This window comes from Equus caballus, chromosome 31 (assembly GCF_041296265.1).
Source record: "Equus caballus isolate H_3958 breed thoroughbred chromosome 31, TB-T2T, whole genome shotgun sequence".
In the NCBI taxonomy this organism is placed as follows: domain Eukaryota; kingdom Metazoa; phylum Chordata; class Mammalia; order Perissodactyla; family Equidae; genus Equus; species Equus caballus.
The window spans coordinates 14,777,369-14,793,148 of NC_091714.1; the positions used below are offsets into that span (position 1 = coordinate 14,777,369).

Sequence of the window (15,780 nt, forward strand, 5' to 3'; positions counted from 1 at the left end):
GAACGTGGGAAATTAACCGCTGTGCCAACGAGCTGGCCCCAGGACCAGCTGCTTTTGAAATGGAACCAGTGATGGAAGCCTCGAGAGAGAAGGACCCAGAGAGTTTTCATAACTATTATCTTCCTCCACACAATCTGGCCTTTAGAAGGGAATCAAGATTCAAGTTATAGGAGAGGAGTGGGGTTGAGCTGCCTCTGAGCACCTTGACCAAAACCTAGCCTTAAGCCAGAGCCTATTACACATCCCTCTCTGTGGAGCACCCACCTCATAATCTGGCTTAAGTCCCACCTCTCCTCTGTGCTGACGCTGCAATCTCTCAGACGTTTATAAAACATTTACAGTGGGCCTCAATTCTCATAATCTTCCCTCTCCAGCCTGCTACTTCTTCTGTTTTTCCTTTCTTGGTTAGTGGCATCATTATCCAGATGCCCAAGATAGGAATCTAGAAAGCATCCTTAGCTCCTGTCTCTCTACTTCCTTTTGTTAGTTTTTTTTTTTTCTGTGCTGAGGAAGATTTGCCATGAGCTACCATCTATTGCCAATCTTCCTCTATCTTGTATGTGGGTCACTGCCATAGCATGGCAACCAAACAGTGGTATAGGTCTGCACCTGGGAACCCAAGCCAGGCTGCCAAAGCAGAGTTCACTGAACTTAAGCACTAGGCCATGGGGCCAGCCCCATCTACTTCCTTTCCATTCTACTTCTGATAGTTCCTTTGCAGCCGTCCTGTGCATCTCATCCCTGGCATTGCCCTAGAACAGAATTCATCACCCTTAACATGCGTTCTGGTAGTTTGTTCCCAAATGTCCTCCCTGCTCTCTCTTCTCCCTTCAATGAAACCTCCATGCTTCCATCAGAGCATATATTTCTGTGTCTCAGGTCGGATATGTTGTCTTTGTCCCGTTCAAAACCATCGGTGGCTCCCCATTGTACATAAGATAGAGAGCAAACTCCTTGGCATGTTATTCACAGGAATAACAAACATGTTACCTATTTTCCAGGCTTACCTCCAGTCCTTAACCCCTCTCCACCCTGTAATCTAGCCATAACAGATTTTCATTGTCACTTTAATATGTTATGCCATGATTTTAAAAGACTGCCTCTTTTTTCCTACAAAGTTCTCTACCTACAAATTCACTTCTCTGCTGATGTTCTACTTAATGGCACCTGCTTTTTTAGCTTCTTTGAGCCTTCCAGCCTGTCTCCTCAGCCTACGGGAGAATTGCTTGCTCCTCTGTTCATATGTTCCTCCATTGCCGTAGCTGGCACCCTGCTTTGCACTGTTGCTTACATACCTGTCTGTCCCATTGTATTACCAGTTCCTTAGAGCAGGGCCTGTTTCTCAGTCTCCAGTACTTCCTTAGCAAATTTGTCCATTCATTTCCTTATTAAGTACCTACTATGTAGTGATGAATACAACGGTGATGGATAAGTCAGACGTGGTTCCTGCCGACTAATCTAGAACTTAGATTCTGGTACTGGGAATGAACAGGCATCCAGAAGATGGTGATGTTTTAACTAGACTGATGTTGGTGGAGATGAAATATTCAGGAAGTAAAACAGACACCAATGTGGAGTTGGTGTGAGGGATGAGGAAGAGTAAATAACCAGGGACGACCTCCAGGTTACTGTCTTAAGAACTAGGTGCATCTTAGGTTACGTTAATAGAAATTCGGGAATAAAACTTAAAAACAGGACCAACTTCTTGTTCTCTGTGATTCTTAGAACTAGAGGACTGGGTTTACTTGTGAGATGTAGACAAACTTTTCTGTGTTTGGAACTAACATACTGGTTCAGCAGAATGTCTAAATGAGTTACTGTTTTTACAATTTTAGTAGAAATATTAAGCATGCATATATATGAACACTTGTTAAGATTACATCATGTTGTTCTGAAAAGCAGAAGATAGAAAAATCACTAATAAGGTTATTACATATATTTAAATGATAGTCTCTTAAATATAGCTACATATACACAAGGGGAACTTTATAAATCTATATCCTGGGGGTTAGTTATCTCAGTTCGCCACCAATAACATTATAAAGAAGTGTTATTGTTCATAATATTTTTTAATGCAATGGGTAGACATTCATTGCATGTTTCATATTACTTCCATAATTTAAACATTTTATGATGTTGGTATCAGATTTAATTACCAAATCCTGAACTAAATTATTCAGATTTTTGTGTCAAAAATGAGGATTTGTTGAATGATGAAGTTTTAGAAATTTTTTTCCTTTGAGAAAATACTAAGTGAAATCAGAAAATATTTACTTGGAATTCAGCAAACTGTGTCTGGTGACATAAAAAGCAGATTGTTGGGACCCAGGAAATCTGCTTTTGCAGCCATGATATAAAAAGAAACATGTAGAGAATTTGACATTTCAATATATACAATGAATGCTACAAAAAATAAAATTGGACCTTTCTAAAAAAAAGAACTTTTAGCTAAAATATAAAAATAAACTCAGAGATTTGCCATCAGAAGAAACCATTACAATAGCAGTATTCTTTTTTTTTTAAAGATTTTTTTTATTTTTTCCTTTTTCTCCCCAAAGCCCCCCAGTACATAGTTGTATATTCTTCGTTGTGGGTCCTTCTAGTTGTGGCATATGGGACGCTGCCTCAGCGTGGTTTGATGAGCAGTGCCATGTCCGCGCCCAGGATTCGAACCAACGAAACACTGGGCCGCCTGCAGCGGAGCGCGTGAACTTAACCACTCGGCCACGGGGCCAGCCCCTCAATAGCAGTATTCTTTCATTAAAGGTGGTAGTAGTAAAAATATAAAAATTTAAAATCAGGAAGCAATATATTATCGGTAGATTATATACCTAAATTTATGACTCTATACACTAACATTATCCTAATATTTTTAAGACTTTAAAACATTGGCATCTTGTGATATTTATAAAATAGTACATAATCTCAAATTGAGTTTAAAATTTTATACACACTCTAACTGTATCTATAGTCTATTTTAGACTTAGAATTGGATTTTCTGTATTATAGATAAAGTTCTGGATTCCATCAAAACTAGCTTGATTAGTCAAGATCCTTCTGCTGCTACGTGACTTTAGTTACAGAACCTAAAGATTTTAAGGTCAAACTCAAATTTATTTAACTATGAATTTATCATTTTGATGTGATTACTGTTGATTTGACTAATATAGTCATTTCTATACCATCTTTGGACAGCTGTATTGTGGTGTAGGAACCAGACTTGTGGTCTAAAACTTGACTCTGCCACTGGGTGACTTTGATAAAAATGCTTAATTTCTATGCTTTGGTTTTCTTATCTGTAAAATGGGCATTATAGTAGTTCCTGCTTATAGATTTGTACAAGAATTAAATGATTTAACACACGTATATTACATATGATATATAATTAGTTAATCAAAATAGTTAAATAATTAGAATGTAATGTGTTTTAGAGAGAGAGAGAGAGAGATCAGCGCCTGGTACATAGGAAGTGTTGCCTATTATGGCAGTGGTTTGCTTCTGGTATGTACTTGAAAGTTAAAAGCACAAGCTTAAAGTACATTAGAATTAGTGACATTCTGCAAATTTTATGGATATATCCAAAATTTCTCCAAATTGACAGGTTTTGTTGTTGACTGTCTTCATTCCTTCATTCTACAGTATTTATCTGTCACATTTGTAGGCATTGGGAACAAAGTTACTGTCCTCATAGGATTTATCTTCTAGGCAGTGAAGCATTCTGAGCTGAAACCCAAGACAGGTCAGCTCTAGAGATGAGAATTGGAGCATCACCCCTCCAAGGGTAAAGAAATGAATTATAGCTTGTTCATCGGTGTTCCTTACAACATCAAGGCTACAACAAACAGTTGACACTTGACAGGTGCTGCTGAAATGAATAGAATTCACCCTTTCTTTGAAAGGTGTTAAACTGGTCTCTCTCTCTCTGCCTTTCATCTCTTTATACCTCTAAGTAAAGCCTTCCTGGACTCTACCTTTCTTTCTTCCTATATTCTTTTTCTTTTGTTGCATAACAAATTACCACAAATATAGCCATTTATAACAATGTTCATTTATTACCTCCAAACTTTTGTGGGTCAGGAGTCCATGCACAGCTTAGCTGTGTCCTCTGCTCAGGGCCTGACAAGTCAAGATGTCAGCCGGGCTGCATTCTTATCCAGAGGCTGAACTAAGGAGGAATCCACTTTCGAACTCATTCAGGTTGTTAGCAGAATTTGTTCCCTGTGGTTATATGACAAGAGACCCACTGGCTCTTGGCTGGAGGCAGCCCTCTGCTCCTAAAGGCAACCCATAGTTCCCTGCCACATGGCCCTCTCCATGCGCAGTTCACAACACGGCCTTTTACTTCTTCAAAGTGAGCAGGACAATCTCTCACTCCAGTCAGCGAAGATGGAATTGTACATAAAGTAACATGTTCATAGTGTGGCATCCCATCGCCTTTGCCATATTCTGTTGATTAGAGGCAAGTCACAGGTTCTGTTTGCGGTCTATCTGCACAGTGGTGTGGACTCCAGGAGGTGGGACCCTTGAAGGTCACCCACAGTGTGTTCATCACACTCCCCATGTGGGTAAAGTCCCTGTGGTGCCTCAATATGCAACTCTATCTTACTGCACAACTGATGACCCTCTACCACAAATATGCCCCTGCTTGTCTGTCTCCACCTTTAGATATTTCATGGCGGAGACCTTGCCCTGTTCATCTCTCTGGATCCCCTTGAATCTAACGTAAAGCTTGGCACTTAGCCAGTCTCAGTAAACTTTTTAAAAACGGCTTTATTGAGGTATAATTGTTCAGTCAACTTTCAATAAGTGAATGAAGGTCAACATAGGCCTAACATATTGCAAATTTTAAAGCATTCGCTGGTAACTTTTAAAGGAATGGTCTAATTTGGAGCTGTACTGACTCTTCCTTCAAGACAATAATTGGCAAAAGGAACTAGAAGATATAATAATATTATGATTATTCTAGAGTTGTGTAAGTATGAATTTTTTCATGATACAACTTCAAGACATACTATGTTTTCTTATTAGATTTTTTTTCTTCTAGATGAGCAAGAGATAGTACAAAAACGGACTTTCACAAAATGGATCAACTCTCACCTGGCCAAGGTAAAGGAAATCACCTCGAGTTCTATGTTTACGTACTTTGAGCCAACAAATCATTAAATGCATGGTATGAAGGAATGCTACTGTCACTATTGTCACTCTGGCTAATCAATGGTATTGGCAATCTATCAGTTTAACTGTCACCTATGTGGGGCATTTGCTAACACCACCTCTGGGAAAGAATGAATGGATACCTAGATTCAACAACAGTTACTCCATGTCAGTTCCATGAATCTTGATGAAATACTTCATCTTATTATTTCTTCTGTTCTAATGTATGTGTTAGATGAAAGAGAGAATTCACGCTGGATTTTTATTTTTGTGTTAGTTTCTATTTGGAACACAAAGAAGCAAGGCTTGGTCTGCCCTGAGCAAAGAATTCTATCTGAGATCGTGACAGTGTCTGGGCTCTTCTCTTAGGTGCTTTGATAGAAAAATAACCATGGTGGCAGGACACTAAGAAGACTAATCATTCTGAAATTACCCACATTGATATTAGGTTGTATCAGTTGACTATGTAATTGTACATTGAAATGACTTTGAACATAAATACTAATATAAAACAAATTCCCATACAGCTACATTACAATAAAGTTAATCCTTATAATGCTGGTGAGAAAAATATGTGAACTAAAAGACATTGCATTTGTAAAACTAAATATAGACAATAGGACAGTTCTCTGAAACCAGTTAGAGGATCCTTTACTGAGAGCGGTGCCTGTCATGTGCAAGGCTTAACCCTGTGAGCAGTTTCTGATCAGGGACGTCCCCAAAGTGTCTTTTATAGTTCAGAAGCAAACAAAGCATGGCGATTTATTTCAGTCTCATCGTACAAATTAACTGCTTACTGTGTGTCTATGGTAGGCTTTAGAGACGGGGGAAAAGTTAGCAAGACACTTTCCCAGGGCTTGAGAAACTCACAGTCCAGCAAAGACAGAAGACTAGAACAACGTGTCTAGAGACAGGATACACTGGGATTCTCTCTCCTATCATCTCCTCTTTCTGAAAGCCACTTGCTGAGAAGGGAATTCTCTGGCCCAGCGATTACACCCAGAATCTGCCCTGTGAAGGCAGTAAATGCCTCTGGGGGCCCATTTTCTCAGGTCTTGGCTGGTGCCAGCTGGCCACTACTTATACCACAGAATTGTCATCAACTGGGGAAGGTTGTCTTTTTCTAAAATGAAAATAATTATAGTTTTTTCATATTATAAAAAGATTACATGCTAACTGTAGATAATATTAATAATAAACTTCTTACAAACTGTAAAAAAAGTAAAAATTACTTTAAATCTCTCAGTCTGATGTAACCATCATTAACATATTGACCATCGTTCTTCTACACACAGACACACACAATTTCACAAAAATGGTTTTATAGGGTACTATTCTGTATGCCTCTGTTTCACTCAGCACATCTTGCCATGTCAATGGATACAGAGCTACATAATCATTTTAACGGTTGAATAATATTTTATTATAAATATGATATAATAAAATTATTCATAAATTATAAATCATAAATTAGCCACTAGCCTATTGACAGTCATTTAGGTGGTTTCCAATTGTTTAATATTAAATAAAATACTACATTGAAAGTCCATGGGCCTATATCTTTGTATGCTTATGTGATTTTTCTTCTCAGGATAAATTTCTAGAAGTGGGTGGATAGTCAACAGTCATACACATTTATGATTTTAATATATACCAAGAGCTTATGACAATGCCCATTTCCTTACACTATTAGCACTCTTTAAAGGTAACAGTGTTCCAATTTAATTGGCAAAAATAATTTATAATTAATTTTTTTCATATTTATTTTTTAAACAGGAGTTGAATATTTTTGTGAAAGTTTTAAAAATAGAATTCTTCGGATACACTTATCTATGTACTGAATACTTAAAAAGAAGGGAAATCTGAATGTATGCCTGTATACAAAGGGTCTTTGCAGAGGGAGTATATGCCATGTTTGTTTTCAAATCTGCTTTATTATTGTTCAAGTTACTTTACGTATTTGTACGATAAATGGTTATTAGAATAGGCTATACCAATATGCATCCTTTTCTGGTCTCTTTTCCAGTCCTGTTTTGTGACTTCACCCCGGCAATTTCCTGTCTAATATCTAAGTCTTACCTTTAATGTGTATTGCAAGCCTCTCTCGTTCATGAAGTCATTTCTGACCACATGTGAAACAGTGACCTGCCCCCTAGCAAATGTCCTGAGAATGTTAGCAGTTTCCCTGCACCCATCTTCCAGCACTGTCCCCCTACCTTCTCTGGTTTTCCTGTGGCAGAATCCGAAATCTCAGCACCTCTCCAGAACCTGCAGCATAGATGGAGAAGTTTAGCATATCTTAAGTTATTTTGTACTGCTTCATATCTCACCTTCTCCACATCATTGTAAAGTCTTTAAGGCATATGCTGATTCTTGGAATTTCCTTATAAATCCTAATAGCTCTAAGCACAGTGCTGAGTACCATGGAGAGGTGCTTAATAAAACAACAACAGCAAAGAGTCTTTATCTTTTCTCACTTTGAATAGTAAAGACATCACTGGGGAAAAAATATAATGATTCATTTCTGGCACTGTGCAAAGTGCTTCGCATCGATTATTTGATAGCTTTAATCTTTACACCCCTGGTAACTGGTACTGCTGAGATTTAATCCAGACATGAATCTAAAGTCCATGTGTTTTCCTTGCTTTACACATTTTTGCATCAATGTTATCCTTTTGAAAGACCCAGAAAATCATTACCTTCCCAACTGCTCCGTTATAACCTTAATGTGATAGATATTTTTTTGTCCTTTTTTTCTCCTCTGTGCTTGTGATTTTTTTTCTTTCTTGGGTCATCTTGAAAATTGAAAACTGAAGCAGAACAATGATACCTCTACTTGTTATCCTGAACTTATTTGTACTTATATTGTAGTATCTTGCCAAACATAGACAAAAAAACCACATATTCACTGGGGAACATTTTCCTTTTTTGACATTAATATTTGGAAAAGATCCTGAAAATCAAATCTGACCCCATTACTGTGGCTTGGAAGTTGAGTGTTTTAGGATAGCTATAGGTCTGTCTTCCGGTCTGCATCTGTCTCAGCAGCTGATCTCATAATTCCCTACTCATCTCTCTCTCTTTTCCCCATCCTTTTCCCAAGGTTACCCCCATTTGAGTTTCCATGTCCAGCTTTATCTCGTTCTCATTCTCCCTTCTAATCTCTCTCCCATCCCTGAACCATCTCTCTCTCTCCCATCTCATCTCCTCCTCCATTAAACCTCCACCTCCACCCAACTCCCTTCTGGCTCTATCTCAATCTCCCCATCCCCATCTTTATCCCCATTTCCATCTCTATTTCCATCTTTACTCTATAAAAACATATGCAACCTGCACATCCTAGGCTTCACAGCTTCATTGAAGTCTCATTTACATATACATCCAAATTAAAATGGAAGCACACACTTCTTTCTCCATTGCAGTGTGCTGTCTTACTTTTGAGAAGGATGATATCTCACTTGCAACAGAAACAAGGTCAATTTCATATCTTTGATTTGACCTCTGGACCAGGACATTGTGTCACTTTTCTGGCTGCTCCTGTGAGAAGGCTTGCTCCCAAAGCCATTCTGCAATACTAAAATGTGCTTGGTCCCATCACTCTAACGCCTCATGGACCACAAGCGCATGTACAAACACACACACGCATACACATGTACATGCATATCCTTAGTCAACTAGGCTCCACAGAGGCATGTGTTATGCCCAGAGTCTCACTAAGCGTCTCATGAAAACAGCTTCTTAAATTTTTGGTCCTCGGCTCCTGATCATCTATTAGCAACACACAGATGTCTCCCCTGACAACAGGTCTCCAGTCACAGAGCAGGCCCAAAGTCATACTTAGAATAAAAATATTTCTCACTAGAAAAATAGTCCACTGAGAAGCAATTTGACTTGTCTCCAGAGCTTCTTGAAGTCAACTGTTCCTCTGCTTTCTTGCTTATTAAATAACCAAGGTCAATGGTTTGTCCTATAACTGAGAAACAGTGTGCCCCAGGCGTGGAGCCACAATTGCTCTCAGCTCTGAAGGGACCTGGTGGCCTGGAATTTGTTGGGTCAGATTGAGTCTGGTTTGGTATGTTGTTTGTGCGCTTGTTTCTTTACTTTGTCCAGTAAATACTCAACCAATTTAGACCCAGTCTTAGTCAGCTCAGGCTGCCATAATGAAAGACTGTAGACTGGGCGGCTTAAACAATGAACATTTATTTCTCACAGTTCTGGAAGTTGAGAAGTCCAAGATCAAGGTGCCTACTGATTGGGCTCCTAGTGACAGTCCTCTTCCTGGCTGTGTCCTCACATGGCAGAGAGAGAGAGTACTGTGGTCTCTCTTGCTCGTCTTTCTTTGTTTTGTTTTGCTGAGAAAGATCAGTCCTGAGCTAACATCTGTTGCCAATCTTCCTAATTTTTTTTTTTTGCTTGAGGAAGATTATCTCTGAACTAACATTTGTGCCAGTCTTCCTCTACTTTATATGTGGGTTGCCGCCACAGCATGGCTGACAAGCGGTGTAGGTCCATGCACAGGATCTGAACCTGAGACCTGGGCCACCAAAGCAGAACATGCCTAACTTACCCACTACACCACAGGCCTGGCCCCATCCCTTCCTTTTCTTATAAGGACAGTAATCCCAACATGGGCAATAGTCACTTCGCAACCTCATTTACCCTTAATTACTTCCCAAAGGCCCCAGGTGCAAATATCATCACACTCGGGGGGTAAGGCTTCCATTTGGAGGGACACACAAACATTCAGTTCATAACAGGTTCCAAGTTCATCTGAGATCTGGCTTGAAGCACATGAGAATTCCTTCCAGACCTATAAGACAGGGATGAGAACTTGACCCTGGAATGATGGCAGTTACATGTTTCTCCCCTCCTTCACATTGAAAGTTTTCTTGTAATCTCTGTTGTACACAGCTCTATGCTTTAGAATTGTTTCAGATAATCTCAGAATCAAACTATATAAAAGAATTAAAATGCATTTTATTCTTTGGTAGTCTGTGTTTTTTTTCTCCTACAATTTTCTGCTGACGTCTACCAATAAGGGTAAGAAAATGACCCAAGTCGAAAGTATTTTTTATGCTGGTAATCAAGATATTAGTCTTAATTCACCTATTACTTATGCTACATAACATGCCAAGTCATTTTATCTCTAAGAATAAGAAAGGAGAAAAGTGCTAAATTTTCAGGAAAAAAAACAGAAAAGATTTTCAACTTTTTTCTAGAATGCAAGTTGTAAATATTTAGTAGGATCTCTATTGTCTGAGACCTTTTGCACAGCAGTCATGGGAATTTTTGTGGATTTAACCTAGAAAGAAAAAGCTTTCCATCCAAAATTCTGTGATAATGTCTTGTTACTCCAATCCCTTCTTTAAAGTTTTTAAGCAAACTAAAAAGATAAAACTTTTATTTTAAAGGACAATTTTAAAAATTCCTTATTTAGAAAGAAAACTTACATCTGTTTTCTCAAAATATTTGGAATTTTACCATTTCTGAAAGTTGCTTTAATAATAGGTTGTGGCAGGTTTAAGTGGTGGGGTGTTGAATTGAGAAGCCAAAAAACTGATCCTTCTGTTCTAAGACCATTCAATCTAGGGTGCTTTGGGAGATGTCCTAAAGATGCTTCATGGAGATGAATTTGGGGAGAATTTTTTTTTTTAATTGTTACTTCTTTTGAGAATCATTATCTTTTTTTTTTGGAAAGATTTTATTTTTTCCTTTTTCTCCCCAAAGCCCCCCGGTACATAGTTGTATATTCTTTATTGTGGATCCTTCTAGTTGTGGCATGTGGGACGCTGCCTCAGCGTGGTTTGATGAGCAGTGCCATGTCCGCGCCCAGGATTCAAACCAACAAAACACTGGGCTGCCTGCAGCGGAGCGCACGAACTTAACCACTAGGCCACGGGGCCAGCCCCTGCGGAGAATTTTTAACAGGAAATTTTCATTTTTGTTCTTGGCTGCTTTGCTCCGTTGCAAATTGACAAACTACTTCTAATTAAATAACAATAAACTCTTTTACTGATGACATTCCATTCTACTGTAACAAGTCTTTATAAATATTATGACAGCCATATGAAAAGATAGCATACAAATAAGAGAGCAATCTGTTTTAAAAAAATATGCTTTGCTTAAAACAAAAATCTTATTAAAAGTAGGAAAAAAAACCAAGATTTGTGTGTGTGTGTGTGTTCTTGCCATTTTTAGTACCCAGAAGTGGATTATTCAAACTTGTGGCTATAATTATCAGTTCATTTTTTTCAATCTTTGCTTTGTTTTCAAAGTGAAGTCTTTATGCTTCTGCAATTATGCCAAACATCTCAAATCACAAATTGTCAATCTAATGTAATGTAACATTAACAAAAATTAGTAGTTGTATCTATTTCATATACCCCATACTTCCTTCAGGAATGAGGCTTCATGTTTAGATATGGACCCTATAATTTTCTTCCTTTTCAAGAAGAAACCTGCATCTTTCTATTCTGTTTGTTCTGCCAATGAAAGAAGGTGGAGTATTTGTTTTTTAATTAGTCCAATATTGCTTCCAATTAATGGTTTTTCAAAGTTAGGTTCTGATTCCCTTCTAGCTTGCCGTCACTCATTGCTAAAAATGTTTCTAAATTGTAGGGCTGCTGATTACAGAATTCTTACCATATGCCAATTACTGTGCCTTGGCAACTTTATCTTTTATTTTGTTTAATCTTCACAACAAAAATCAAATATAAGTATTATTTTCACCATTTTATAGATTCTGAACCTGAAGCTTAGATTTAATTAATAAGCTCAAGCTCACATAACAAATAGGGAAAAAACCAGATTTCAATCCCAAGACTCCTCGACCTGGGCACAAACCATTGTTTATTCTCTCATGTTTCATTTGTTTATTTAGTTATCCATGCAGCACATACTTTTCAAGCATCTATTATCTGCTAGGGGCTGTGGATACAGTGGTGAACAAAGACAGATAGAGTCCACGCCTTTGTGGAACTGTTCATCCAGCAGAAGAGACAAACAATTGTAGCGATGTGTGTGTGGTAAACTCCATGAGAAGGGCACTGCAAGGTGTCTTGGAGCACATGGCAAGCACAACCAACCACACAGTAATTTGAAGGAGGACATCGGAATAGGCTTTCAAAGGAAGAAACATTTAAACTGGGGCCTAAGAAATGCCTTGGGATTGGGTAGGTGAAGGAACCAATGTTTTCAAAAGTTGAGAGTTCAGAGGGGCCGGCCTGGTGGCACAGCAGTTAAGTTCACGAGCTCCACTTCAGCAGCCTGGGGTTCGCTGTTTTGGATCCCAGAGGCAGACTTACATACTGCTTATCAAGCCATGCTGTGGCAGGCATCCCACATATAAAACAGAGGAAGATGGCCACCAATGTTAGCTCAGGGCTAATCTTCCAAAAAAAAAAAAAAAAATGCTGAGAGTCGAAGAAAGAGCACGGTACAGTAAAGGGAATGGAAGAAGTTCAGAAAACCTGAAAATGTGGGTTCCAGGAGTGAGTTGGCAACAGAGAAAACGGAGAATTGGTCAAGCCAGTCATTAAGGTTTGGATGTTGTATTATGGGCAGTGGGAGACATTAAAGAATCTTAAGCAAGAGAATGAAATGATCACTCTGATCCTAAACCTCTTTCTCAATCTCTCTCTCAATCTCTCTTCCTTCCTCTCCCTCCTTCTCTCTGTCACGCACATAAATTAGGGCTGTAACAAGTAAGATTGGAGACGCAGTGACTTTGCAATAAATCAGATGAGAGGTGAGTCAGATGAGAGGTGAGGGCAGTTTGGACTAAAGTAGTGGTGGGGGAATGGAGAAAAGTGGATAGATTGAAAGATGTATAGGGTTGGACTATGTGTAGGGATGGACTGAGAAATTAATTGGAATCTTGGAGAAGGAGTCAAGAATGACTTCTAGATTTCTTACTTGAGCAAATGATTAAGATCATTCACGGAGAGAGAGAATATAAGAGGCTTTGGGGAAAAGTTAATAAGTTCAATTCTGGACAGAGAAATTACTTGGTAGAGATGCACCCATTTGATTTGGCAATTAGGAAGTCATTGGCCACCACTGGGAGCAGCTACATCATGGCAGAAACCCGATTCTAGCAAATTGATGAGTAAATGAGAGGTAAGGTTGTTAGGACACTGAGTGTACATTACATGTTCATGAGCTAGAGTATTAACTAAAGCAGAACATAAGATCTAGTAAGAGCTATTTTAATAAAGGGTGGTCTTAAGTGTCTGCATTGAAGAGAATGATCAAAAACTAGCAGAGAGGGAAAGGCTGTAAAGAAGGAAAGGAAGGTTCTTTTAAGGCACAAAGCTCCTGAGAGGCAGGGTGGGAGAGAAAATCAAGAGCACAAGTGGAGGGTGTAGATTTGTACCAGAGGAGAGACATCTTCCCTTCTCTGAGACACAGTGGGGACAGGAAGAATGGGTGTGGATGTGCCTAAGTTTGGGTTGGGGGAGAGAGGAAGACAGAGGTGGGGTGGACTTGAATTTGAGGGGATTCCCACCTCACAACTGCATGTTTTTTAGGTCTCATAGAACAGTCTTCATTTTTGAGCAAAAGCATTTATGTTAGGATCAATATTTTAAAAATTGGCAGTAAAAATGATGCTAGTTCTTTCACATTTTAAAATTTATTTATCTTAGCAAATTCCTAAATGTTATGCAAAATCCACAGGCTATTGTATAGTGTCACCTTGGTCCCCAAAGGGAACAATTTAAAGATGTGCTTTCCAAATACTTTCATAACAGTTATATTTTTAATTAGAAAAAGATAATATAAGTAATCCTGACATTAGCATTGATTATACTCTGTTATCATATACCTGTAGTTTCACATTCTCTCTCATTTTGTCAAATGGAATAGAATGTTATATTTGTATTTAAATGCCTTTGATTCAATCTTTATGGTATTTGGCTGTGAAATAAATGTATGGTTTGGCACTAAGTCCTTTGGAAAAACAATAGGTCTCACATTGCCATTGTTTAGTGTTTCTATAAATGGAGCGTCTCTTTCAATATGCAAACAGTCCTTTCTCCATGTGCCAGCCTTAAATTTACGGGGCTCTCCAGGATTGGCACTGAACATTTTAAATACTATCTTTCAGATGACCTCAAGCATTATATGAGCATCTCCTAGTTAGAAACTGAAAAAAAGCATCATTAAACATTATTTACATTCTGTATTAGTTTTCTAAGGCTGCCATAACAAAATATCTCATGCTGGGTGGCTTGAAATGAGAAATTTATTATCTCACAGTTCTCAAGTCTAGACAGGTGGCTCCTTCTGAGACTGGGGAGAATCCTTCTTTGCCTCATCCTCACTTCCAGTGGTGACCTGCAACACTTGACACTCTTTGGTTTGCAGCTGCGTTAGTCCAATCTCTGCCTTGGTGCCTGTTTGTGTCTATGCCCAAATTTCTCCTTCATATAAGGACATCAGTCATCTTGGATTAGAACCCACCCTGATGACCTCATTTTAACTTGATCACCTCTCTAAAGATCCTATTTCCAAATGAGATCACATGCTGAGGTCCTGGGGGGTTAGAACTGCAACATATCTTGGGGGGAGCACACAGTTCAACCCTAATAGATTTCACTAAGAGCACATTTTGTTTTAATACCAAGTTAGATCCATATACTTCTTTAAGAGGAACACTTTTGGTTTTCCTTTTTTTAAAAATAAAATTGACATCTTCACAGTCATAAAATATCACTTTGGCGGCTTTTTTCTTAGTTGTGTTTCCAGCAACAGTGCTAAAAGATAACATGGAAACACTTTCAGGATTGAATTTTACTCCCATTTGTTTCCTCATACACACTTTGGTGGGACTATTCATGAACTAAGATGAGGAGATAAAGAAGCAGAGAGGAAAAGGTAAATGTAATAATTCCCCCCGGAAAGCATTCTTTAGTTGTTTTTCTAAAGCTAAATTTGATAATCCTGAACATACTGATAAATTAGTTATTTCCAAAGGTGTAACTATAAGATTACAAAGAAAAAATATCAACATAAATAGCATTTGTCAATTTATTAATGACATGTATTAATTTAATTGATAACAGAGATCTACAAAATTTATGCATATTATTAAACATTTTGATATTTTTCAAAGGTCCTTCTTTTATAAATATATTTTATTTATTCTTACATTCATTCAATAAATGTTTTAACATGTTTCTATGCTCAGCAATATTCTAGGTACTGAGAATGTAGCTGTGAACAAAACAAACAAAAAATTAAAACCCGCATTATGGTGCTTATATCCTAATGGGGGCGATGGACAGTGGAGAAGGCAACTAAACTGTGCTTTGACCATAGACTGAAAAGAATCAACGGCAGAAGGAGGGAGATAAGTTAGAGGTTGTTGACGGCATCTAGGTAAGAGACCGATGAGTTGGACCAAGGTAGCAGCAGTAGAGGTGGCGAGAAGTACAGTCAGCCCTCTGTTCCACGAGTTCGGCGTCTGTGGATTCAACCACCCACGTTGATTCGCAGTTGGTTCAATCCGCGGATATGGTGACCCACTAAGGGACTTGAGCCTCCACCATCTTGGTGTCTGAGGGAGTCCGGGACTAATCCCCTGTGGATACGAGAGGCAACTGCAGTTGATTCCAGATGAGTTTT

The 15,780-nt window shown here is 38.5% G+C and overlaps 1 protein-coding gene across 40 annotated transcripts in view; it reads left to right on the plus strand.

The window, feature by feature from the left end:
• SYNE1 (spectrin repeat containing nuclear envelope protein 1) overlaps positions 1–15,780 on the plus strand; it is a 442,051-nt gene that overhangs the window by 66,555 nt on the left and 359,716 nt on the right. For all 40 annotated transcript variants that reach the window (XM_070256132.1, XM_070256133.1, XM_023632822.2 and 37 more), the window contains one exon: positions 5,045–5,106. In XM_070256132.1, the coding sequence (XP_070112233.1) occupies positions 5,045–5,106 (62 nt within the window). The remainder of the gene's footprint in view (positions 1–5,044; positions 5,107–15,780) is intronic.